The sequence below is a fragment of the Hylaeus volcanicus genome, chromosome 3 (assembly GCF_026283585.1).
Source record: "Hylaeus volcanicus isolate JK05 chromosome 3, UHH_iyHylVolc1.0_haploid, whole genome shotgun sequence".
In the NCBI taxonomy this organism is placed as follows: domain Eukaryota; kingdom Metazoa; phylum Arthropoda; class Insecta; order Hymenoptera; family Colletidae; genus Hylaeus; species Hylaeus volcanicus.
The window spans coordinates 2,733,538-2,759,107 of record NC_071978.1 but is presented as its reverse complement, the minus strand read 5'-3'; the positions used below and the strand labels follow the sequence as shown (position 1 = coordinate 2,759,107).

The window sequence follows — 25,570 nt, the reverse complement described above, 5'->3', positions numbered from 1 at the left end:
TGCATCCCGCGCTACGCTCAGAGGACAAAGGACTCGCGCGAACCGTTCGAAGAATTATTGGATACTCGTTTCTTGCGACTCCCTACCTCCAGGACTTTTGATTGCACCTAAAGCCGTCGCGCGGAATTATTCGAAGTGGACCAATCGTTCTCGAATATTAATTAATATTGACTCTCTCGTCGAACCTGGAACGGCCGAGGACCATCGAAGAGTAAACGCTTGAGAAATAAATTGAGCTTTTAGACAAAGTTCGTTTAATTGAAATAGTTCAAACACGTACGTAGCACCGAGCGGTGGACCACGGAAAAGTTTTCGGATTCTCCTCAAACAAATTATACGACCAGATAGTCCCACTTGGAATTGACTTCTCGGTTAATAAGCTGTCGTTAATGCACGGGGATACACATTCACTTATTCGCAAGGAGAATTTCAAAGTTCCTGGAACGAGTATGCATTTTGCAAATAGCGCGAGGAAGCTAGGCAAATTCTCGAGAGGATGTAAGAAAATATCGAAGGACTCCGCGACGTTCGGTATTTAAATTAACCAGGAAAGTTGAAGACCACTGCGCGACAACTTGAAAAATAATTTAGTAAGTCAAGGAAATGAAATCGAAGCAAGGTAAACCGTCCTCGCCACTCGAGCCGTTCTGTTCCTTTTATTTCGCTAGAGTGTCGCCGGCAAATCTTATTTAAGGCAGATTTATCGCCGTCCCCAACCCTGGAAGATCGAGCTGGGATATTACGCTGGACCCGGATGCGCCATTCACAATGCGACTCCTCGACTCAAAAAGTGTCATAACTCAAAAGCCGAGCGCCTCTTCGAGCACTTCCGCCGCTCCAGCACATCGTGTGCCAGAATCCGTCCTCTTCTCGTCTCCTCGTTCCGTTCCTACGACCACGGGAACCGTTTTCCTTCGCGACAGGCCAAATGGAATCCCGTAGTTTTTGTTAATAACGCAAGGACCACTCGCGGGAATCAAAAATCCGACGATCGTTTCGTGCCCCGGTTACGATATAACGCGCTCGAATCGAACTCCTTGGCGTGGAATCCTCCGAAGGCGAGGGACGATTGCTTTTTTGCTCGTTTCCTCCAATTTCTTGCGAGCGATCGTGCCACTGATTCGCTGGGGGTCTTTGCCAGATCAGGTGGCGAAAGCTTTTGTGTACAATTTTCACTCAGGGCTTAAAAAACGAAGGTTAGGCGTTCCTATGAAACTAGGCAATTCGCATGATTTAAGATATCGATAAGCAGCAGTAAGATTAATTGATTGTAATCCTGCACATGATCTTTATTCTCGATATTATTATATTATCGACTACTAAACCGATTATTTTTCATGAGAGGGCAAACCTAACCCATTCGTTTGTTACGGCATTAGACACCGAGTGCGCGAGCCAAAGCAAACAAGCTTCGTCGCAACGCCGAGTTACCATAATCTCCTTTTTAACAGTCATCGCGTTCCAGGATTGCAGCGGAAACGAAGCGTGCGGTTAAGACCGAAAGCAGCCTCCGCGAAAGAAAGTCGGAACTCGTAACGAAATCCTATGGATCTATCGTGCGTGACGAGCGACGACGAGTATGATCGAAACGCGTGTGTCACTTCTGCGAAGAAATGGACGACATTTCCTACATTCCGTTCCTTCCTTTTTCCATCGTCATCTTTCTCAACGGACTCAATTAGGCTCTTGGATTGCCTAATGCGCGCTCGAGCGAGCACCGCTGCGACGCTTTTTGCGGCGTCGGGCCGCTTGAATAATTGTGTTTTGCAACGTCTGCACCGATGGGAAGTTCCGGGCATGGGTCCAAGGAAGAATTAAGCAGAGGGAAACTTTTAAAGTGGACCTATAAAAGGAACAATACCGTCGCCGGTAGACGGTCAGTTTTGGAGCGATCGCGAGACTAGTATCGATCGATCGATCCAACTGTTTACCAGTAGCGAGCGCGCGACGAGTGATATGGCTTTTAAAGTGAGTGTACATCACGCGATTGACCATTCCTCATTTTTGTCTCACCGGTGTTACGCGGACGCCGGTGTTTCCGAGCTGCGCTATCGATCACTCGTTTCGCACCATTTAATTATCAGGGATGTTCGAGCGCCGATGGAATCTTTCTCTCCTGGTCCACGGTGGCACCCATCGATTACGTCTATCATTTCGTCGGATCACGTTTCTAATTCCCGCAGAAAACTTCTCGAACAATAATAGATATCGTCTAAACGATTATCCCAATTATTCAAAGAAACAGTGCATGCATTGCCAACTTGAATACTCAATTTAATTACAAAACGGTACTCGGAGCACACCTCCACGAACGCCTCGGTCACTCACCGTGGACAACCATAACTTGTGATCCGATTACCGGCAGCGCTGGACTCTCGTTCAACTTTCAAACAGACACCGAGCATCGCACCGATGTTGCAAAGTTAATCTCGCAGTCAAACACGCCCATACGCTCGAAATTCCGCATTCCCTCGAATAACTAATGGCAAATCCAATATTCCCCGCAGTTCATCGCAACGGTTTTGGGCCTGTCGGCTCTGTGCGCCGCGAGGGTCGAGGCTGGACACGCGCACTCTTTCCAACACTTTCACGGGCCTGTGATAGGCGAGGGCAAGGAGGTCACTTGGGAGGACAAGCACGGTCACCATCACCACGACTACGTGGCCCATCCGCACTACGAGTTCTCCTACGGGGTGGAGGATCATCACACCGGCGACTACCACGGTCAGAAGGAGCACAGGGATGGTAAGTCGAGCGTAATACGAAAAGAAATTAATCTCTTTCCGTGTCTGTCCCGTCCCAGTGCGGCCGATATGGTCGTGAGGAATGAAAATGACACGGTTATGTACGTCCATGGAATCGCGATGCAGCACCTCGGGAACAAGCTGACAAACGTACACCAGCCAGAGGGGTCAACTGATTGCAGGAATAAAGCTGGCCACCGGTGATCCCTGTACACGAAGTAACACCGTGGCTGGAATTCCGAATGACCAGACTTGAGTCGCAGAATTCTCGGTATTCCTGATAGCGTCCCGTTGATCTAAATGCACCAAGTCGTCGACTGGCAATTCATAATTTGCGTATACATTCATTTTCCAGATCGCTTCCGCGGGGCTTCAATAACAGCGGGAAAAGTAAAATTGCTGTCTGTTTCCGCTTTCGTTCATCAAATTTGAAATCATCAAAATTGTAACCTAAACATTCTCTAGTTTTACGTGTTCCACATTACGAGGTTTGCTATATCTCAGAATCATGACTGTGCAATACGAAATCCGTAACTCTGGTATTTTTCGCCTCAAGCATCTGTCGGTGTTCTCTCTAAATAGGCGGAAATCTCCCTGTTCCGTGTTCGCTGGCACTTCCGTTAATGCCTCGTCCGCCGTTAGCGAGTCTGTCGTCGAATTAGAGGCAGCTCTCTAATTCACCTAACAAGATCGTAACGTTATCTGGGAGGGAACTAATTACGCGACGCAAATCTTGGTTTTCGCGGGCGCGCGATCATTCAACCGCGGCTGATTGCAGCCCCGCTAGAGGATCCATTCCATGAGCGGAAATCAAAATTGCTGGCCGTTAATGTTCAAAGAAGAGCACTAACAATGCGCGATACGTTTGATGCGGCACAGCGACGCGAAACGCTTCGTGGCTTCGCTAATTATGTACGGCGGGAAATTCCCTTTGGAAATAATTCGTGCCACTCTATGGGAGGCCATTCAGACCTCCTTTTACCACGTTAATTCTCTAACCATCTCGCATACCGACTATGAATGTTACTCACAGCTGACTTCGCTACTAGCGACCATCGCGAGTGATCGATAGCATCAAAACGAGATATCAGAGGCAGAGATTCCTCGTAATTAGTTCCTCCACTCACTCCACCACAGGCACGTAAATCGCTTAACGGACGAAAGGTTTCTCGATAAAACTGTGATTTCATTTCATTTTCTGCGGCTGAAGTTGGGAAATAAAATGATTCCACCGACAGCAATGTATTCGCAATTACCAAAACGAGAGATTCACTCCAGGTTCGAGTTACAAATTAGTCTCTGTAAACCGTTACGAAAGTCGTCTCTTTACCTGCTTCGCAGAAATTGCGATTTTCTTTTTTAAAAAGTTCCGATTCGTGGTAGTTTTCACGATAAAGTATACACGGGATGCAATTTTTTCATTAATTTTGTTCGGCTACTGGAAACAGGAAGCAGATAAACGAATCTCGGAGGTTATTTGCGGGTCTCCATGTTGCACAGTCGAGTGTAATGTTCAGCGTTTGAAGTTTGTAAAGAATATATATTTTGCAAAAAACGAATAACCGACTGTTTACTGTTTCATTGCGAGCCGATGTAAAGCCCGAGACAGCGAGTTACATAAACTGCCGATTCCTTGCAGGTAACGAAGTCGTCGGCGAGTACACAGTGAAAGAACCAGGCGGTAACATCCGAACCGTGAAGTATCACGCTGGAAAGGACGGATTTTTCGCTCACGTCCACAACAGCAACGGGAACAACCACGACGGAGGACACCACGGTTAAAAATCGTCTCGCGACCCTACTCTTTTCCAAAGACACCCTGACGAGGTTCCATTGTTCCTGTTATGCAACGTTGTTTATTTTGTTATAGTTGCACCGATTAATAAAAGTCTCCCGATCGTTCGACTCGTGCCTCATTTGCCTCTGATGTGATTCTTGCTAAAATATTGCATGACTGGAGGGAGTGCGGAACGAAAAGAAAAAAGTCAACAACGAGTAAATAACAATTGCGTGAAACGGGGCGAGTATTTTGGAGGAAAATTAATTTCGTCGCAATTCCGTGACAACGAACGCCAGTCCGTGCAGATTCAATTTATTACGCGCGGAACGCGGGACGGATAATGTCCGCCCCCAAATTACTTCCCGCTCAGCCGCGAAGAGATTCGATCGCTGAGGATCCGTAGCCCAAATCGAAAACCGATGCGTGGAATCTGGCGAACGCTACCCGCGACTCCAGGGCGACCGATGTTTTTAACGGAACTGACGTTTACTGATTGACAATTCGATCGTGACCAACGTGTGGATATCTCCCTCGTGATTACGTATCCAGGCACACCAGAAACAACCGCGATGACCTCGCGTTCGGAATCGATCGGTCGCTTTTCAGAATTAACGACACCTCTGACTCGAGATACCCGTTCAACCTGTTCCCTGTCTCTTCGTTTCGATGAAATACCTATAATAGTTAATAAATAGCCATCTGTGACAGCTTTAACATTTTGGAAGCGCATAAATTTGAAATGTTTTTGATATGGTAATCCACATCTCAAGTGTCTCGTTAACTATAGGAAAAATTGTGTTGTACAATTTTTAGTGCATTTATTATGCTTCCATTCTTCAAGCGACACTGTGTCTATTTTATCGACATTTGTGGACCACGAAGAAAATCTACGCAGCTTTGCAGTAATCGCATGCATACGCTTTGCCCTCTAGACTTGCACAATCATGAGTCCTCTACTTGTAGCCACTTCGAGCGTCGAAAATGCTGTTTTCTCACAAAACGTAGACAACAATGCCATCAAAGACTCCGAGAACAACGACAATGACAAGGCCAAGCTTGTATAAGTGGATTGTTCCTAATTTTCTCTGGCTGTGCCTAGTGCTTAAAATTATGGCGTTTTGTTACCTCGTATTCCTAATTGTTCTTTCATAGTCATCGTTTCGGATAATACGTGAAAAACGCGAGAACAATGGGTTGTCATCAAATTGAGAATTCGATATTTGATTTACACTATGGAATTAACGATCGCATTCAGAGCGCCTTTATTATTCATCTTTGGTTATTTCGCTGTATCGTTTCATTCCGGTGAATGATAGCAGGGAACATTTTACGATAAATCGAAAGGGCGGTGGCAACGCCATAGGGTGATACTGAAACGTTTATTCAAAGAGAAGCTGTATTATTATTGCGTTTAATTAAATGTACTGTAAATTGAATCGTGCATGAATCGCATAAACGTGCAGGCAAACGACATCCGCTACTGTATCGCTGTTTTCCATAACTCGACGCACGAATTTAACGATATCGCGATAGTTTGAATCCCGCTTAACATTAACGTTTAACAGTATTCTGCTTTTTATTAAAATTGTATGTCCGTATCGTTCATGGTATGATCTCTGCAATGATTTAATTGGGTTTTAATATTAATATTCTTTCGCGAATATCCAATCGATAACTTCCGAATTGAGAAACAAGGGGATATTCGTGGTACGATGACGTTAATTCAATTTAAAATTCTAAGGACGTATCGGTGACATTGGCATATTAATTGTTCCTTGTAATAATATTCCGTGATTTGAATAAACGCCCTGGAAGACTAATGGACAACTGTTACAGAAAATTAATGGCATTTACCCGTACTTGACGACCGTTGAAATTGGTTACCATTGAGCCCTACTACTCCTTTGTCTTATTGCTTCTTCGTGCACGGAATTTTCTTCGCGAAGTTATCCCAGGGAGCCGAGTTATCGAGGAATCTTTAACGGAGTTCCTGGGTAGGAAGTCAATGAGATGGAAAGCAAGAGAAAACGAAGGAAAATGAATGCCCTTCGTTGCGGTCTTGCGAGCTATTAAAATTGAATATCAGAGAAACTAATTTCTTCTGGGTTAACGGTAGCACTGCTGATACAATTGTCGGTTCTCCTCGCAACTTCTCTGGACCACGGACTCTGCAAACTTTAGCGATGAATCTCGAGAAGTGTCTTAATTGAAACTGCATTTATTCGAAATATTTGTACCGAGTCCTCTTAACACTCGCCGAAGACACATTCTACCAACGAGTTTTAGACAAATCTCGCCCATGAAAAAGAATATAATGCACGCGATTAGAAATCTTGGAAGACGCGTTACGCTTTCCTAAACCGCGTTGTAACGTCAGAATGTCACTCTTGGGTGCAAATAAACCCAACAAGGGGTATGCAAATCAGCTCGAACCATGCTACGAACTCGATGCTTCTGAGAACCTTGTTTCCCAGAGTGGAAGTAGCGCGAGCAACGAGACATAAAAGGGATTCGTAATTTATATCTCACAGTGGTTGATTCGAGTATTCGTTAAGACCTGTCCGACGATGACAGTATCCCTTTCTTCGCTCGTTGTTTCGACGAACAATGAGGGGAAATAAAATTCGTACCGCGACTCGTCGACGTCTCATTCAAAGGCAAACAGTGTCCCCATTTAAATGAATCACGAGATAATTTCGCGAGAGGTTATCGCGCGTTTCTTGTCGCGTGATCGTCGCACAGAAACTCGGATCTTAATCCGTGTCGTGGTGCTCGGTGCTTTCTTGTCGCTTTACAATCCTGTTTATTTAGCGATTCTTCAGCTTCTTTCAGCACAGCCAGTGAACAGCGTGGAACAAAGATTTGTTTATTACGGGTACGAAACGCTTTATTGTCCTCGTGCTAGCGTGGAACGACGTAGCTATGAAAGTTACACGCGTTCGTCGTCCCACTTGCACCCGTAATTCCGAGAGCTACCCATTCTAATTCCTGTTTGTTCCGTTCTTTTTTCTCGTCGCGGTACACGGCACCTCGCAAAGAAAAAAAAAAAAGGAAAAATCTCGAGCAACGAGCACCGAGTACCGTCCGTGCAGTTCGAACGTGTCTCTTGCTCGTAAAATACTCCCGTCAGCCATCGAACGGTTCGAGGAAGTACGAGGCGACCCTCCAGCTTCCGCTTTATGAAGTCCCTTTGATCCTCTCTCTACCTTTCGCTGGCGACGGGGCACCATACCCTCGCTGAAAATTTCCGAATGACTTATTGTGAACGGGAGTGTACACCGAGGAAAGCGCAAACTTCTGAAATAAAAATAATACCAAAACAACGCGAAAGAAAAGCGTGCTCCACGACACGAGAGGACGAGGGAGTATTTCTTAAGAAACTCGGCTGCCATGGGGAGCAGAAAGGTGCCTCTAACCCTAGGAACAACTATTCTATTTACTATTGGTGATTTTACTGACAGTAAAGTTAAACGCAATTGCATATCGCGCTTGCATCGTGAAACCGAAAAAAGAGAATCAGAAGTCGCATCGTCAAAAGTCCTCGCTGTGGGAGTCGACTTTTTCCTGTACCAATTTTTTGCATCATCGTTTCGAAAAGAGGTACGCAGCTTGTCCTACTTTCCACGATCACCTTGTTTAGTAGCTACATTTACGGCGTATAAAAGTTAAAAACTCGCAGTACGCACAGCAGTTCTATCCGGCGCAGCAAATTTTAACGAGGCTTCATTCTGTAGCGCTAATTAACCGATAATCAACAGGAAGAACTCACCGATTGAAAATATAAGTCACCGAAAGCGACCGGCGACGCGAGGCCATTTAATTCTGTCCCATTAATTTACGCGCGTGTATTCGCCGGTCGACGCCGACGTCGGAAGTAAAGAGGCGAAAAAACAACGCCATCGTCTGATATTAACATCGAACTTCAGTTAACGAACGCTTACTGAATCGTTCACGAACACCAGACTGGTTATCACCGATCGGTTTGCCTAGAGGCGAACAAAATTCTCGTCTGAACGAATAATCTTATAATGTAACATTTATTCTTATATCCAAAAATCTCGTTGCTATTTCTCTCCTCGATACACATTATTATTTCTACCTACAATACTATTGGATTCACATCCCTGCCCATCTCTGCTTTCGGAACGTGAAGCGAAACGTCGTTGTTTGACACGGCTGGATCCTTCCACCAGCCACCGTGGAGTCCAACGAAAGTGTCATCGAGGACGAAGAATGGAAGTATTCCTTCTGCGAGCTATTTAGAATACTTACTACGTCGCATGGACCGAGCGTATAAGCACCTGCTCGTAGTCATTCGTTGCAACTCTTTTTCGCGCGTGTTTTTTTGCTGCGAGGATTCCTTTTCCTGGCGTTTCAGAAATGCTCGTTCGATCGACGCTCGGACGGTATTTTTAGTTGCAGAAACAGGAGCATGTGCGCTCCACTCTCTGCCCAGGCGTTATCCGATGGGTTACATCGAGAAGGAAAATATTTGGAATCGACCGACCGACTGCGCGCTCCTCCTATTTCGTTCGTTCATTTTGTACCGTATCGTCCATCGCATTAGAAAAAAAAAAACATCACAGAAACTTTTTTTAATGACGTGATGTATTTTCAATGACGGCGATGTAACTCGAAAGTAAAACAAGCACAACCACCTATGATATTTTACTGAAAATGTTCGACTAGACTCTATTCGCTGCCCCGTTCGACTGACCCCATTGAGCTCGCCCCGTTCCCAGACCGAACTCGCCACACTTGTATCGATAATCGTCAGATTTGGAACATTATGCCACTGTACCACGATAATTAAAAGTGCATAGTAGGAACGGGCTTCCTCCCCCCACGTATCGGTATCAAGATCCTTCGCACGAATTCCCGAATGCAGCCAGAACTAATTGCCAGTTGTTCGGCGGAGGTAGAACGCGATCGGGACGGGTATCGATAAATTACGGCGCAGAACAGACGGGAAATCGATTCTCGCATAGAACGAAAGCGCAGCGGCGGTTTTCGTGCGTTGACTTCGACCAAAACTGCGACACGACGGCTGCCTTTCCGCCGCGAGCAGACGAAGTCGAGGCCGCAGTTGTCGTGATTGCGCGTGCAACTGCAGTTGCAACGGGGCTCCTCAGTTTTCGACTTATCGATCCACCAGGCAAGCGGGTTTAATTTTCGCCGTCACGTCTGTACCGTCTGGCGTGCTGTGGTGTCTGGACAAACCATAAATACCCTCAACCCTCGGCCATATTTTCTTTTTCGGCCGACAAACGTCCATTAATATCTTTAGGAAAAGGCACCTTAGACCAGATGTCGACAAACTATGAATCCCGCCGGTCGCGCGAGCAAAAGCAAATAAATTGCTTGGTTAGGACTATTTAATTACAAACACCGCGTTTCACCTCCTCGTGTTTAATCATTTTTCCTTTCACAGACGCTATTGTTTTCGGTTAGGTTGTTCAGGTGAAGTTGGAACAATGCGAACGAAAGTGTTCCTTTTGCAGGGAAACGTACGCGCGTAGGTGTTTGTCCAACGTTTCGAAGCGCGCCTGTTCTCCGAAAAGTTTGCTTGCGTTCCCGCAAGTATTTCGGTAACGTTTGCACGAGGCGAATGTCGAGAAACGAGAACGGAGTCCACTTTGGAAAATTACTCGTAGATCATAAGAATCGTTTGCCCACGGAACGCCTATACGTTTACGTCAGAAACTCGTTCTTCATCCTGTACAATCGCCGTTCAGGGAGCCAATACATTCTTAACGATTCCGTGCGTTAACGGGATTATTTATTAACAAATTCCAGCGTCGTACAACGTGACCTTATGCCCCCTTTATATACTAAACTGTGTTTTAGAATTTTGAAATCGTGTCTCTACCGAAAAATCCTAGAACACGTCGATTTATTTGAACTAGCTCATATTTTAAATAAAGTTTGAAGTAACAGCTACCGTTTACATAACGAACCAATATTTGTTCGCAATCTGTATTTATTTTTAGCTACAGAGTATTCTAGCAAAATTCGTATGGGAACCTGTTGAACGCTCTGCGTATGTATTTGTTATTTATACAAATTATTGCCATGTCGTGTGTTTGATGCTACCTATGGTGGACCCACCGTAATGGGAATGACCGATCTGTATTTCTTAGCAACGCCAATTCAACGCGAGGGCTGTTCGTTGCAACGGCACTAGCCAAAAAACAAAAAGAGACGTTGTCTTTAGCCGGATCACGAGCAAAGTTTCTCCTAAAGTTCGTATCGGTGTAAGAGAAACGCGACCCGCAGGAATGGCTGCGGAGAGACTACGTGGAACTAATGGCGGGATCCAAGCGGGGTCGCAAAGATTAAACGAGCATCGAAAAGGCGGCGGAAGTGGAACGAGGGTGGAAGTACGCCCGCAAAGTGAAACAAATTGCCGCGAACGAGGCTCAGCCCGGCGACGCAGTCGTTGATTTTTCCTCTAATACCGCCGCAGAAGGGTCCACCGAGTTTTTAAACTCGATCTTTGATTTTTCTCCCGACACGATTCGAACAATCCACCCCCTGCACTCCTATGATAACTCCAAGTTCGGTTTCATTCTTTGTCAGGAGCGTTCCTAGCATAAACGACGCCCCTTCAAACTATACAATAACGTTTCTTCTATAGGAAGACTAACGAGGACAAACAAGAAAATTATTTGTGATGATTCGGTTATCTTCGGTATCAGTCCAAGTGATGTAGCCACAATTTTCACACAAATTAAACATTTGCGATCAATTTTAGAAGAAAAGCTTATAGATTATTGTACCTGTTGAAAAATGATCTAAATGCTGACTTATTTTTCAGACCGTCGATCTGTCGTATCCCCTTGAACACGAACGCGGGGTATCGAAATCTTGATCGCGAAACAGTTTAATTCTCGTTTTTTCGCTGCTCGGCCGGCGAAAACCTCGAGAAGGCAATTAAAACTTCCGTGCCGTTTCCGCGACGACGTGCAAAAGCAATGAACAGGTAAAATGAGAATTAAAGTTTCCGAAACGAGAACTCGCGACGCGATTTCGAGAGACACGTCTGTTGTGAAATCGTACCTTAGAAAAACAGACCTCATTAGCATAGCCATAGAGCTACTAACAGAAATGAACAACATTCTTATTTCGATGCAATTTTAAACCATTTCAAAAATGGTTTAATGGAAGGAAGATAAGCAACGTTTGATACACTATTTGCTTAATAAAAATTGCAAGTTCAATTGCGAAATGAAATTATGTATCAACAGCGGCGTTCCTATGGACTTTCGTTAATAAATAGTACGTTTAAATGAACAGTGTCACGTTGGAATTAATACGACTGTAAATAATTAATTAAAAATTGAATACAATCAACGTATGCTTCAATGTTAACGTATAGAAGCTTACTTGAATAACTAATCAATTCAATAGGCTTTGCGAATCAATCACCGCACTCAGTTTTCATGCATCATTTATGAATCGAATAAAATTCAGCCTACCTCTGGCCAATAGCATCGACAAACTGTGGAGCCTCGATGGTCGTGCATGGAGCAACGCTATCGTCAGCCTGGCTCTACCAGCCAGGGATCTTCGATAATAATTTGCAGCAACGGGACCGCAAATTTATAAGCGGTATCGATCGCCAAGAAAGCTGTGCTTGGGAACCCGAAAAATATATCCCGAAATGAATAAATTTCGAGAACGTTGATATATTCCAAAAGAATCTTCCAAACCCTTCCTTATCTTCAGTCGCCAGGCGATCGTCTGGGATGGCGCGGTTCGAATTTCAAACTGATGAATCGTGTACAGAGGACAGGCTCATCCTGTTGTCTTAAAGATCCCATTCATCTGGCTGGTACATGGGACGTCCTATTAAACTTGGTAGAGCTCCGAGAGGTCCAACTAATTCTTTGATCGATATGAAGTCTTTTCTCGAGCACGCACTTCCCGAGACTCTCAAATCTAAGAGGATTTATCGAGATTTATCGTTTACAAAAAAAAATATTCTTTTTGGCGATTTCATCTTTGTTTTTATTATTCGAGGAACCAGCCCTTGTAGATTAACTAATTCTACCGATATATCCGACTCTGAAATTATCAAAAATATCGAAACGTGTTTCAAATCGTAAATTTTAGAATGAAGATACAAGTTATAAAATATTGTTATCGAGCACTTTTTCTACATCGGAAACAGTAAAACTTTTATTTGAAACAGTTTCCAATATGTTCCTTTGTTCAAAAACTTTGACCAATGAACATTTGCACGAATTTTCATGAGAATCTGTTACCGACAATTCCCAGGACGTACAACGTGACTTTACGAACCAAAAATTAACAAATAACACGTCGTTCTAAATGGATCACGTTTCACGAAGGATAACAGTCCTCCAAAGAAGCCATCTGATACCTGGAAGCGTTAACATTCTCGCACGTACGGTTTATGCAGCTGGATTTACCCTACGCCATTCAATGGATCTCGATGTATAATACAGAACGCTCCCTTGACATTACGGTTGAAGCATAGAGATTAATTAATTCTAGAATCTCAGATCAAATTATGCACCAGTTTAGTGCATTGAACCTAACATTATAGGTCACAAGCCAATAATTTTCTAGCGAAATTACATCGACAAATTTACAGATGGAATCGAAATTATTCTTGTTAAACGAATCGTGGGAATTGTCATTTGGTTGCTTTGAATAATGATGTTTGATTACGCATGGGCGAACTAATTGTCCAACTTCGTTTGGCAACACGAGCTAATCCGTTTGATTGTTAATCCGTTGACAGACAGCTTTCTGATGAGAGTGGAAATAGGAAAAGGGAAAAATCTACCTCGAGATAAGTAGAGAAGAAACTTGTACGGTGGAAAATTGTCCAAACTATTCCACTGCGATATTCGTTCGTTCAGATGAAACTTCCGGGAGACGTCTTGGTCCAATATTGATAGACCGATTCCCACGATCGAGACGAGCCTGTTCGCGATTTCTCTCGCTGAAACACCTTGTCCGTCTTTGAGAACGATTGGGCGATTCACCACCCGTGGGAAGGAATCGAATCTGAGGTCGGAAGCTCCAGATCTTAATCTACTTTTAATATCCTGCGACTGAGAGGTCCTCGCAGCTCGATCGCGGATCAGCGCCGCGGAATGGAAAAGTTTGCTCGTTCGACCTTCCGAGGTAAGATACCGCTCTTTCATTTTCCCACGGAGATTGCAGTGGAAAAGAAAGGAAGACGCGACGACGGAAACCAGATCCAAACTAGTGGAGGTCGCGACCACACCAAGACGAGGCGAATCTGTTGAAATCCTAGCCGTCGCTCCATTTAGTCCATAGTCGCGCTGCATTTAGAGAAATTCATCGTTCATCGAGGGAACAATTCTTGTTGCCGCTCGCTCCCCACTGGAGTACTCTCATATTTCATCGGTCATTCGAGTGGAGCTCGGAATTCTCGAGATAATTCATGACTCTGTTGTTTCTTGCCACAAAGGCTACCAAGCAGCGACGGAAGCCCTTGAGTAGGATTTGATAAGTTTACGTCGATTTATCTTCAAGCTTTGTACTCGCGCGTCCTTGTGTCCAATCGCCGCTTAAGTAATATTTCAAAGAATTCTTCGATTCTTCTAAGCATTCAGTTTTTGGCTCTATCGCCAGAAATAGAATTACTCACCTAAACCGATTGCACCCACTGAATTCTTCGAATATTACAGAAACATTTTACACTGCAGTCAAACACTTGGTTATCTCCTTTTCCTTAAGTTTATATTTAATTCCAATATTGTCCTCTTCGTTGATATTCGACAATTTCACTAAGATTACTTACCGGATAGAGTTTGTCCCGCGAATTAAATGGATTTCTGTAATTTCGAGGGACAAATTAATAAAATTAGCCGCCCTACGTCAACGGGAGAACGCTGATTGTTAACGACATTTCGACCGGTTAGTTGAAATTAAATCCAGCGCGCAATTAAAACAAGGGAATGCGCGATTAGAAGTAGTATGGCGGGAGAGGGAATGATTTATTATATGGTTAATGAATTTCACGCAAATAGCTGCAATAATGCTGTAACGAGTTCGATTTTACGACCGCAACACCTGGAAACAGTCCGAGCATCGAACAGAAACGCATCGAACGACGATATTTAAATCGATATTCCCCAACGCGCGCGCGTTCCGATGGATGAAATAAACTAGATGATTAAATATTTTCGATGGCAAACAGACGCATGAATATGCATAATCGGGGACCCGTTAATTCCATTCGAGAATGAGCTTTATTACATTCATTCGCTTTAACGTCCTCTCTGGTAACATTCACGACGCGAAGTTAGAAAACGCGCGAATCGACCACTCTGGCTGCAACTACGGTCGTTTCGGGGAGTCATTAAAACATTACGTTCAATTCAATATGTTTTCAATGCAATTATTTTCACGTTAGAGACTCGTCCGCGTGCTCGTTGGCTTGGTACGCAGAAAGCTCTCGATTTAGGCAGTTAATTCGTTTTACAGCGTTCTAATGCATTTGATTATTTCATCCGAATGGTACAGAGTATGACTAAATTATGTTAGTACTCGCGTGGAGAAGGAATATTAAGTGCTAACATTATTTGGACGTATGTGGTAAGCGATAAATGAAAACTTTGTAGGATTATGCTTTTACTCGTTCTGTGAAGTCATTCCACCGTCGCTCTTTCTTTCAATATCACGTATCAGATATCACTTTTCTTTCTTTCTTTTTTTGTTCGATATCAAACAGATACATACTCTCCCATCGGGAAAAAAGTGAAAACAGAGGTCATTCGTACGAAATATGTGGAAGCGAATAAGTGGAGCATTTCGAGAACTGTAATTACTTTCCAGCAACTTTCCCTTTGTATTTTGATTAACTGAAACAATAATTTTCATTTTCACAGCAGTTTACAGCACGGTAACAATTCCTGTCGCATGATTTATAATGTAACCGACACGACAGTTTTGATAGTCCCGTTTCGATGGGACGCGAGCCGGGCGCGTTCGTTAATTTATCATACCGCGTGTTGGGTGTTAACGAAGCGGTGAATGGAATAACAGTAACCGATGTGAATTACAATGATTGTAATTAATAAATCATCGAGTGGGTATTAGCGGTTCGAATGACGGGCTATCTAATGCAGGGGTTTGGTCGCGAGGAAAATCTATCTCTCGCGCGGTTACAACGTACCTCTCGTTAACATAATTCCAGTAACAAGATACCTTCGCTGTATTCGTTCTATATATTATGCTCGGCGTTCGCAGTAACAACGTTAATATTTTCCTATTGTTGGCCATGGTATTGTAGGAGTCTAAACGAAAAATAAGGCACGGGAATTCGAAGCCACGATCCTCGGATCCACAGTCGACCGCTTTACCTACGCGATCAATCCCATACCCTACGTTTCGTGTACTTATTTGACTCCTTATAGTTGGGTATGGGAGGCGCGGACACTACACTCGGCTATCCTGAATTGACATTCATTCGCCCTCGAATGTCCGTTATCTCGGGTTTTGCGTCTCAACAATAGCGCGCCGCACCCTCTTTCGCCGAAGTCCCACTCCGACCGCACCTCAAGTTGCCCCTTCCCTGGAATGTGCTCCCCTCTCTCTTTCTCTCTCGACGCCTCACTGCTGCCCGCTCCCCACCGTCAACACGACACCGTCCTTCGCGTGGCATTGTTGTTCATCGTGACTCATCGTCACTGGCCGGTCCTCTGCCGCCGTAACCCCCCATCCCGGACGAGTCCCCATATGTAGGAGTCTAAACGAAAAATAAGGCACGGGGATTCGAAGCCACGATCCTCGGATCCACAGTCGACCGCTTTACTTACGCGAACAATCCCGTACCCTGCGTTTCGTGTACTTATTTGACTCCTTATTGTTGGGTATGGGAGGCGCGGATACTACAGTATTATCGGCACTCGGAACGTACGGTTTAGACTTGTGTTTTCGTATTTTTAACAGAACTGCAATTCGCAGAGATCTGTCTCGTTTTGAACGACAAACAGCTGAGTGATTATAAAAAAGATGGAAGTAACATAAAAATAGTATGAATTCACTAAAAAGTTGTAATTCTCGAAAATCTCAAACTTTTCAAATCCAGGCTGCTATCCATTTTATGTCTCTCGTTCTCCGGGACATATAAACGTTACGGTATAGTGTATCGGTCGATGTCAGAAAAAAATTCAGCTCAATGGGATTCAGATTGTCGGTTCATCGAGGAAGCAGCACGAGTTCGATGAAGATGCGTCGAAAGCTACCGAGGAAATTTGCAACAGAAGGTTTCTATTACGTCGGAAATGTCGATGCGTTCGTGCGAGCACTGGGAACACGATGCTTCCTCGTTTCCGTGTTCTACAGGGTCTGATTGTACTTACGTACACATGTACGCACGCGTGTTCGTTCACACGCGCTGAAACTGGAAGAATACCGACGAAACGAACGCGCTTGCACGCCGAATAAAAGGAACACGTCAAGGAAAGCACGGTCGAGTATTTCCCTGTGGATTATTCGGGCGCGGCAATTCGCGCGAGTAAAAATTAAATTAAGGCACGCGGCGTATCCTGGCAGCAAACGTAAGTTCTCCCTTTTTCTGACCCAGTGTCGATCGTTTAAGGAAACGTTGCCTTCCGTTGCGAGAAAATGTCGCTCGACGAGGAATACGAAGTCGAGACGCGAGATTACATACCTGATATTTCACGCTTCGATAAATGTCGCGCCATCGACTGTCTGTTGCTCCGAGTATTTCGACGGTTACAAATTTCATTAAGTGGGTGCTTGTATATTGCTCTAGGTTTTCTTTATTCATTTATTGTAGACGCTTATCTCTCTCTCAGCTTTTTCCTGTTTCATTTCTTTGCTCGACTCGGTTTTATTAAATTGGTGAAATTATTTATATCGGTTCGATGCCAAGGAAAAATAGTTCGCAAACCATTCGATAATTTCTTTAAAGGAGTGATTCCGTCTCCCAGGACGTTCCTTTTTATTCTCTTTCCAAACACAAAGGGAGTGGAAAGACGCGTCTTTGGTTTCCCTTTTTCTTTACATTTCCGCGAACATATACCCGCGAGTTGCATTAAGAACGATACCTATATCGTCGGGCCTTCCGCGGGTTTCCGTTCCATGCATATTCATCCAGGGACAAACTGGATTTTCTTCGCGTCGCGGAAGTTCCCGGCGGCAAAACGGGACAGAACTTTTTTCCCCTGATGAAAGAACGCTCATCGCCTTTATTACGCTCTGATGCAAGACCCATGTACGCGATTTCTCTCCCCGCTGGGTTCGAAACTTCCGCACCTGGTCTCGCGACCTGCCCTTCGCATCGACGTCGTCGTACCGACGACCATTTTCCCCAGATTTTCTCCTCTTTCCATCCGTACCGATAATGAAGATTTCCTGCGACGTCTCTGGAGATGCTGCGGTTTCCTGCAGGAACCACGATATCACCGGCGAATACCCGCGCCGTGGCATCGACGACAATGGGAAAAGAAAACGGGACAAAAAGGAGCGACGAGGGGAGAAATGGAGGTCCCCAGACCGTTTCGTTTATCGATTTCATTTAATCCCGCGTTTCCTTGCCGTTTGTCGATCTCGATATATTACAGATTGTTTCGCCGATTCCCCCGAGGAGAACTGGCGTGTCCAGCAGACGGAGAAATAACCGAGCCTTCTATTCCATAAAATTTGATAAAGTAAAATGTCGCCGTGCGGGACTCTGGGGAATACGTCGTCACCGCGGATAGAAGGCCCGTCGGCGGTGTTAAAATGTTTAGATACGAAAGTAGATGATACAAATTTCATTTTCTCGAGCTGTCGTAGTAATCCCTTAAAATAAACGTCGCAGCTCTGTGACACGCAATGCGGAAGGCCGCGATAAATTGCTCCGGAAGGCGAGGACAACGCACAGAGGATCGTTATCCTGTCGTTAATTCAGTTAGGGATCTGGTTAGCGTTGTGCATGTAGTTTGAAACTTTGTTAAATTGGATATTGCCTGTCACCCCATAACAGATTGCGGATGTCTCGCGCGCGGACACCTTCGATTTCTGTGTTCCTTTGTAGCGGACAGCGGCTACTTCCAGTGAAATCCTTTATGTCAACGAAGAGCTTCATTTTCCCTTGCTTCATCGTAAACGGAGCTGCACTAGAGATTTCTCGGATTCACCCATAGAAGAATTCTTATCGATTCAAAATAAAGTTGTCTCCTTGCCAACGATAAATCCAATAACAAGACATGCTTCCATCTTTAATTTTCGTTCATCAGGATCGTGTTGAAAATTGAACACCTCGAGAAACAACATTTTATTTATATTTTATTTATCGCTATATGAGCGCGATGCGACGTCGCGGGGCGTTTTCACGAGGAAACGGTGCAAGGTAACACCGTGGCGTGGCTGAGATGAACGGAATCGAGTTGGTCGATTTGTCGGTTATTCCATTAACTTTGGTCAGCGAACGATAACGAAGCGAAGCTCGGTTCAGGGCGTGATGTAAATTGGCGACGAAATGAAAAAGGAACAGGATCGATGGGTGGGTACCCGGTAGCCGGCGCGCGTATGGAATTTCCGCTGATGTCCTTTGAGCCTGCAGTGGCGGAATGAGAAGCAAAAAGTGCCGGAAACAGGTGTACACCGTGTAGTTCCTGTTTTTCCTCCTCTCGTCTCCGCTCCGTTCCTCTTCATCGGTCTGTGTTTGGTCGATTTTTTTTCTTTCTTTTTCATTTCGCGGCGCAGCAGCTCGTTTGACGGCATCGACGGGTACGCGTTTCATCGTTAAAAAACGTAGCATATCGCGGTTATAACAGCATTGATACGCCGTTTCGTGGCGAACGATACGTTCAACTTTGAGCCGCGTCGGATGAAACGATAAACATCCGTCGCGTCTTTGACGGAGATCTTCGTTATACGTCCCGTTCGCTGACGTTTCATTTACCAAGGGATTTATGCTCGATCGACGATTACCTGGATAGTTGCTCTAAGAAGATTCCGTGCATTCTTGCAGTATTTCTGATAAAAGTGCCCCTATATCTTACAATGTTGACACAGAAATCGATAGCACAGATTGGTACCGTAAATACCAAGGTACCTTCGAGCTGGAGAATTAAACAGTTCCGAAACTTTGCACGCTGAAATTGCTTGGTACAGAGGTCGTTGAAGCCTCCTCACGATCAAACCTGAAAACAATGACTGTTAGAATCGTTTAGACAGGGTGGTACGTACACGTTTAATATATAAAAAAAAGACAGACTTTCTCAAGCATAGTAATGTTACACCCTTAAAGTTGTAACACCTCTACGAGATCGACCTACATAAAAGCTACATAAAAGCTACATAAATTCTAATTAAATACCAGAATCAACGATGATGCATTAACCGATTCATTCTTCGCGAAGTATTTGTTCGGTCTCAATTTCTCGAGAAACAGAACTGAAAAATATTTGCCAGACACTCGACGGAACGAGATTACCCAGAGATCTAATAACCTAATTGCTCTCGAATGAAACGACAGAAGAGCTATGCTATACATGTCCTATTTTCCTCAGTGACAGGTAGCAAAATGATTCAAATTCGAACTGATTTTCCATGCGCGTGAAAACATTGCGAACTGCTTGTCCGCGCACGTAATAAAAATATAAAAGGCACAAGAGATTGAGATACCGTTCGTTCGCATTCATGGCCGCGAATACATTCGCGTTGATTCGCCATTGATTCACGGAAGACTGCACCTGTGACCAAGATGTACCAGCACGCGTGCACGGCGCATACATAAAATATGTTGTCTGCACCAGATAAGACACCCACCCCACCACGAGCATCGCGAGCGATAAAGTCCGAAGTAAAACGGCGATCCGTCGATAGACCGTTTTATCGCTGTCGTGAACCTTCACGGAAAGATAATAACGTGTGACAGGTAGAGAAATTTTCTGGAGTCGTTTTACGCTCGTCGCGATCGCTGTACCAAAATGTTTCAGCAAACTACGCTTTTTCTCGCGCTATCCTGGGCTGCGCTCTGCCTAGCGACAAAATTTCAGGTACGTTCACCATTTCAACCTACGCCTGACTTATGTACATTCAGATAAGATTGCGATAGATAGAGATTAGGTTATCGACAGAATTTTTGTAGCGCTTGAGAGCCTTGAGGATCAAAACTGAAACAAAGCTTGTAATTATAAAGCAATAATCTACAATTTTGTATAATCGTGAGCCATTTTTGAGAACGTTGTTTGGGAGATTCTTCGAATTTGCACATCTCACTTTTTACCTTCCAACTAAATTCAAGATCTCCAATATTTCGACGTCTCGTCGGGCTGTAGCTGGGCTGCCTAAATTTTCAGCAAGCGAGGAAACTCGTCGGCTCCTTCAGGCGGTGAACGTCACCGCGGAACTTTAAGCCGGAAGTTCCCTTGTTTTCGCCGAATGCATAACTATCGACTCGTGCGCGCGTGGCGTCGTAAAGTTTCGCGCGCCGAAAGTCCGCCGGATTGTCGTACGATTAAACTGTTTATGCGGCCGATATTGCGTTTTCAGCTCGAGCGATTCTAACGAGCCAAGTTAAACAATAAGCCGGCCCACGACGGAAGAACCGGCCTGTCCGCGAAACTTTTAATGAGAACCAGAGGACAAGTCGGCCGTCGAGCTCAGGAAATCGTTGCGCTCGATCCCACGCGAGGTCGCCAAAGCTACAAGAAATGAGTGGTCATGAGAAAACGGAGCCAAAGATTGACATTAAAAGATGAGATACGGTTAGATGGTACATGATTCAGAAATCTTAGCTTCTCCGACGTTTTTAAAACATCGTCGGAGGCTCTCGAAACCTTTTTCTGTACACAAACTTTGTTCTCATTTATTCCGTCTCAAGTGTAAAGTGAATTTTTGAATTTCAGTTAGAAAAGAACATTGTGCAATAGCAACGAGAACCGTACCTACCTCGTCCTTTTTTTCACGATACAAGGGTAAAGCGCGTTCGAAACGAAAACAGTCTCTCGAGGGATTCGTTCTCCAAAAGTCCCACGGCCGCTGGTGGAAATGGTCCAAGTTTTCTTCGGTTTAATTAATTCGTTGTCCGATTGTTCGCAGGCGAGAATGGGCTAACCGCGGGAATTTTGTTTGTCTCGTTAGTCCTCGTGTTCGGTGAAACAGAACAAAGGGATGACTGCGCGGCCCGGTGTCAGAAACGAGGGTGAAGGGGAGGATAGAGACGGCGCTCAAGCGAACACGCGTCGAAAACTGGATTAGAAAGTTTCGTTGTGTTATCGCTACTTAAGGGATTAACGCCATCTTGCGCAACACACGCGTCGGGAATCCTAATCAGCCCCCGCTACTCTTCGAAACTCGATAGAGGGTGTTTCGGTTCCCGATACAAAAATCCTAACCGAACACGAATGTCAGCTTCGCCTTGTATTTCTTTAGTTTGCGTTGACTCGATTTGCAGAAATGAGAAGGATACCGAGGAGGAAACATTCTTGTTGAAAAGCATACGCTAATTCGTGTTTCTCTTCATATTTCAGGAAGGTCACCATGAAATCACATCGAAAGCGGGCATAAGGAAAACGACGTTCTCCGAATCGGAAATTCTTTTATCTGTAACAGCATGTGTGGCTGGGGTCGTGCTAATTGTTCTCATTCCAACGATCGTTTACAAGTGAGTATTTTTTAAAACAACAAAAAGATGCTTTACGCGTAATTCGTGTCTAAAGAGTCTATCGCTGCACGCGATAAGCTCGCGTTTCCGTATATTGCCTTCGGTATGTATCGGTCGTAAGTCACGCAACGGACAGTATATTTTGCGCTAATGATAGACCACCGATTCTGGAAACGATAAGGTTAATCGTGCCGACTAATGAAATCGCTTCGACGTTATCAAGTTAATCTGCGTCGCGTATCGGCCACCGATCTAACGATCAAATTACTTTCACATCGTTCCATCATGATGGTTTCATTTTCAAAATACACAACTGAAAGGTTGTCCACAAATTTCGTATTATTAATTATTAATACAACTTGTTTAAAACATGCAAACGTTAACTAGATTACCTTCTTTTCACAGTAAATGCTTCAACAAGGAGGTGGAAATCGAGAAGTACTAGATACTATACAACCGATCAGAATCACCAGGATGTCGCGTCGATCGGAACAGCTGCACGAAATAATCGTCGCCTGATCAATCATCGATCCGTGCAAACAATCCTGAAACAATACACATTCATGACTGATCACATATCCAAGTTTTCGTGGAATTGATCCCGCGGGATTTAACGTTAAATTCAGCGTAACGAGCGGGGCGAATGCGACCCGGCCGCGATTATCAATTTCATCGGGAGTCTCGTATGCAAAACACAACGATCGATGTCGTTACACAAAACTTTCCGTCCTCGTTACGCGTTCATCGTAAACTGACGCCCCACACGTGCGTCCGTGAGAAGATACTAACCGTAAAATCGGTGATAATAAACACAGCGGGGCTGTGATCAACTGAGATTTTACGACTCTCGAACAATGAACGCGGACATCGAGTCGACATATCGCTTTATTAGTACTTCACACGTCTATTATTATTGGTATGAATTTGAGGGATTGTTTACTTATTCGACATAAAAGTAAAAGTTTCTTTGGTAGATCCTATCTAGAGGCACTCTGATCTACGAAGCATCTGTCACTGTGAATCGTCCCATTGTTATTATTTATCAAAATAGCCCAAGTACGATCAACTATTGCCAGTCATTAATTTCAAGCGACTGCATCGCAAATAAACATGAGATCCGGTTCCACCATCAGACAAGATCGTGTTTATTTCCCGAATTTCATAATTACGCATTGTGGCCACGTTTTGGGAATTTTGTTGCATCGAACGCCGTGCGTCGAGCCGATTATTTCAGGCAAACTGAGTACGTCGGTTTGGATAACGGCCGCACACCGAGCCGTGTCCGTTAACGCGGCTACTGAATACGTAATAATTTTCGTCCAGCGTGGAATCGAACCGGGGAAATAAAAACGTTGCCTACCGATCACGATGGCTTCCCGCGTTTGTTTACGCACGCAGCGTCCCGTTTCGATTAAATGGAATATCCGTGTGGTCGAGGAAAATTGATCGACTGAATTTATCATATTATTACGGGACGCTGGGAATCTCGACGCTTTCCGATTCGTTTCCCGACTGCTACGTCACTGGGACCGACGAAATTGCCGATAATATGTTTCATCGATTCGTTCACAGCTCACACTGCCGCGCATCCGATTCTATAATCCATTTAAAAATTGAATTCTTCGTTCTTTCCATATGAATCATTAAATTATTGTCATCGACGAATTAAAAAATCTATAGAAAAAATTGATACAAATTTACGTATTATATTGAACGTTGGATGAGTATGTAGCTCTCGATGGACAGGTCTCAGGCAATTTACGTAACGAAAACCACCCTAACTTGCATTCGACTTCCCCCAAATTTTTCAGAAACCAACCGCATTTACGTGTCCGTGTCGCAAATCAATAGAGACGTCTCCCTGTTTGTGGGCGAGGGAAAAAAAAGGATATCACGCGATCGTGGACGACGAAACGTCGGTCGTAAATTGGCGGAGCCCGTGGGTGGGGCCAGGCGTGACAATATAAGCCGTGTACATGAAACCTTTACAGAGCGAATGGTAATATAAAGTTTAATACGGCCTCGAACTTCCATGGATTATGATCGGGGAGGCTTGTCGCTGCTCGGCGTTTCCTCGTCGCATTGCAAATTTGAAACGTTTCTTTAAGGCATGAGACTGTCCGGGTTTTATGCTCCGCGAAAAGCTTACTCAGGAATTTCACAGCCACTCGTCGAGAGTTGTAGGAAGTTGTAACTCTTTCCCAGCGTTCGTATATATGCAAAATTTCTGGGTGTAATTTCACTCGACTGAAGAGAAAACTAAGCGAAAATATTACACCATTCGGCAACTAGAATCCCTGATATTGAGTCAATGCTCGATAGAACTGGCTTGTCGTGAAATCCAATCGTCTGGTACGAAATGCAGATATGCATAATGCAGAGAAGCAATAGGTGCAGAAATAGAAATGGTACAACTAGTTATACATGTATATAGTCGTGCAGTTCTGTTTCCTTATGGTACTGACTTGCCATGGTTGGATAACGTTGTACGGTATCGATTGCTGGTACGATACCACCGAACGATAAGCTCAATTTTACTGACAGTCGAGAGGAATAATTTCATAAATTCTATCAATTTTGAATTAGACGTTCAATGAAATTTTTTGTATACGACTCGACTAAAGTCCCAAAACGACTCGAAATGTTTCACACGATAAAAATTTTGTTCACCTCAGCTAGAGGTCGCTTCGATATCGCATCCAACGTTATCGAGCCAGAATGGAATGAGACTTCAGCACTATCGCCGGTAGGAATTATTATACAAACATCATTGAAGTAAATTACTATCCCGCAGTAAATTGGGTTTTGCAACATACGAAAGCCTTGCAGAAAAATTCACTTTTGAGATGCAGAATGCTCCTGTAAATTTTGTCACGTAGAAATTTTCATTGCAAAGAAGTGTAGTTGTCTATCTTGGGCAACGTTGCTTTAAACGAAACACTCTATTAGCTTGGACCACTATGCAACATTTTCCACATTTTTATCTAAACCCTTTCTTCGGTAGTATAAAGAGAACACTTTGTAACAGGCTCTTAAAATCGCTCGGATTCTACTAAATCGGAGAACGTGTAGCATTCTCACGAGACGATAAAATTGTTATAACCAGCAATGAATCTTGATTACACGGCATGCTGGACTGCGCGTAATTTATTAACGTTATCTACCGTTCGATGATGTTCGCGATAGCAACTCCAGGTCGATTTTAACCGGGAATTATCATCCTTTTGTGAGAAGAAATTGATTCGAGAAACAAGATTACTTTGTTTCCAAGTTCTACGGACCTGGCGAAACGCGGGAAAAATTTTCTCTCTCGAAGATTTTCAAAATTGTGCATGAGCAGAGAGATTAGAAAGTAAAGTTCTGTATTCTTCTGTCGCAAAGACATTTAATAGCGATGGGGTTCCACGTGACCCCAGA

General features: G+C 44.2%; 1 protein-coding gene and 1 long non-coding RNA gene across 2 annotated transcripts; both read left to right on the top strand.

Annotated features, from left to right (window-relative positions):
• Positions 1-1,956: 1,956 nt before the first annotated feature.
• LOC128873481 (cuticle protein 7-like) lies at positions 1,957-4,526 on the top strand. Its single transcript, XM_054117087.1, has 3 exons — positions 1,957-1,968; positions 2,508-2,745; positions 4,384-4,526. The coding sequence occupies exons 1-3, from the start codon at positions 1,957-1,959 to the stop codon at positions 4,524-4,526; spliced, it is 393 nt and encodes a 130-aa protein (XP_053973062.1).
• Positions 4,527-20,379: 15,853 nt separating this feature from the next.
• LOC128873442 (uncharacterized) lies at positions 20,380-23,260 on the top strand. Its single transcript, XR_008456419.1, has 3 exons — positions 20,380-20,543; positions 22,020-22,153; positions 22,559-23,260. It is a non-coding gene; the product is annotated as an uncharacterized LOC128873442 (long non-coding RNA).
• Positions 23,261-25,570: the final 2,310 nt, after the last annotated feature.

Bases quoted from the DNA above. Each gene is read 5' to 3' on its own strand.
- LOC128873481 (XM_054117087.1), top strand. The intron at 2,746-4,383 runs GTAAGTCGAGCG...GATTCCTTGCAG, and splicing joins TCAGAAGGAGCACAGGGATG to GTAACGAAGTCGTCGGCGAG.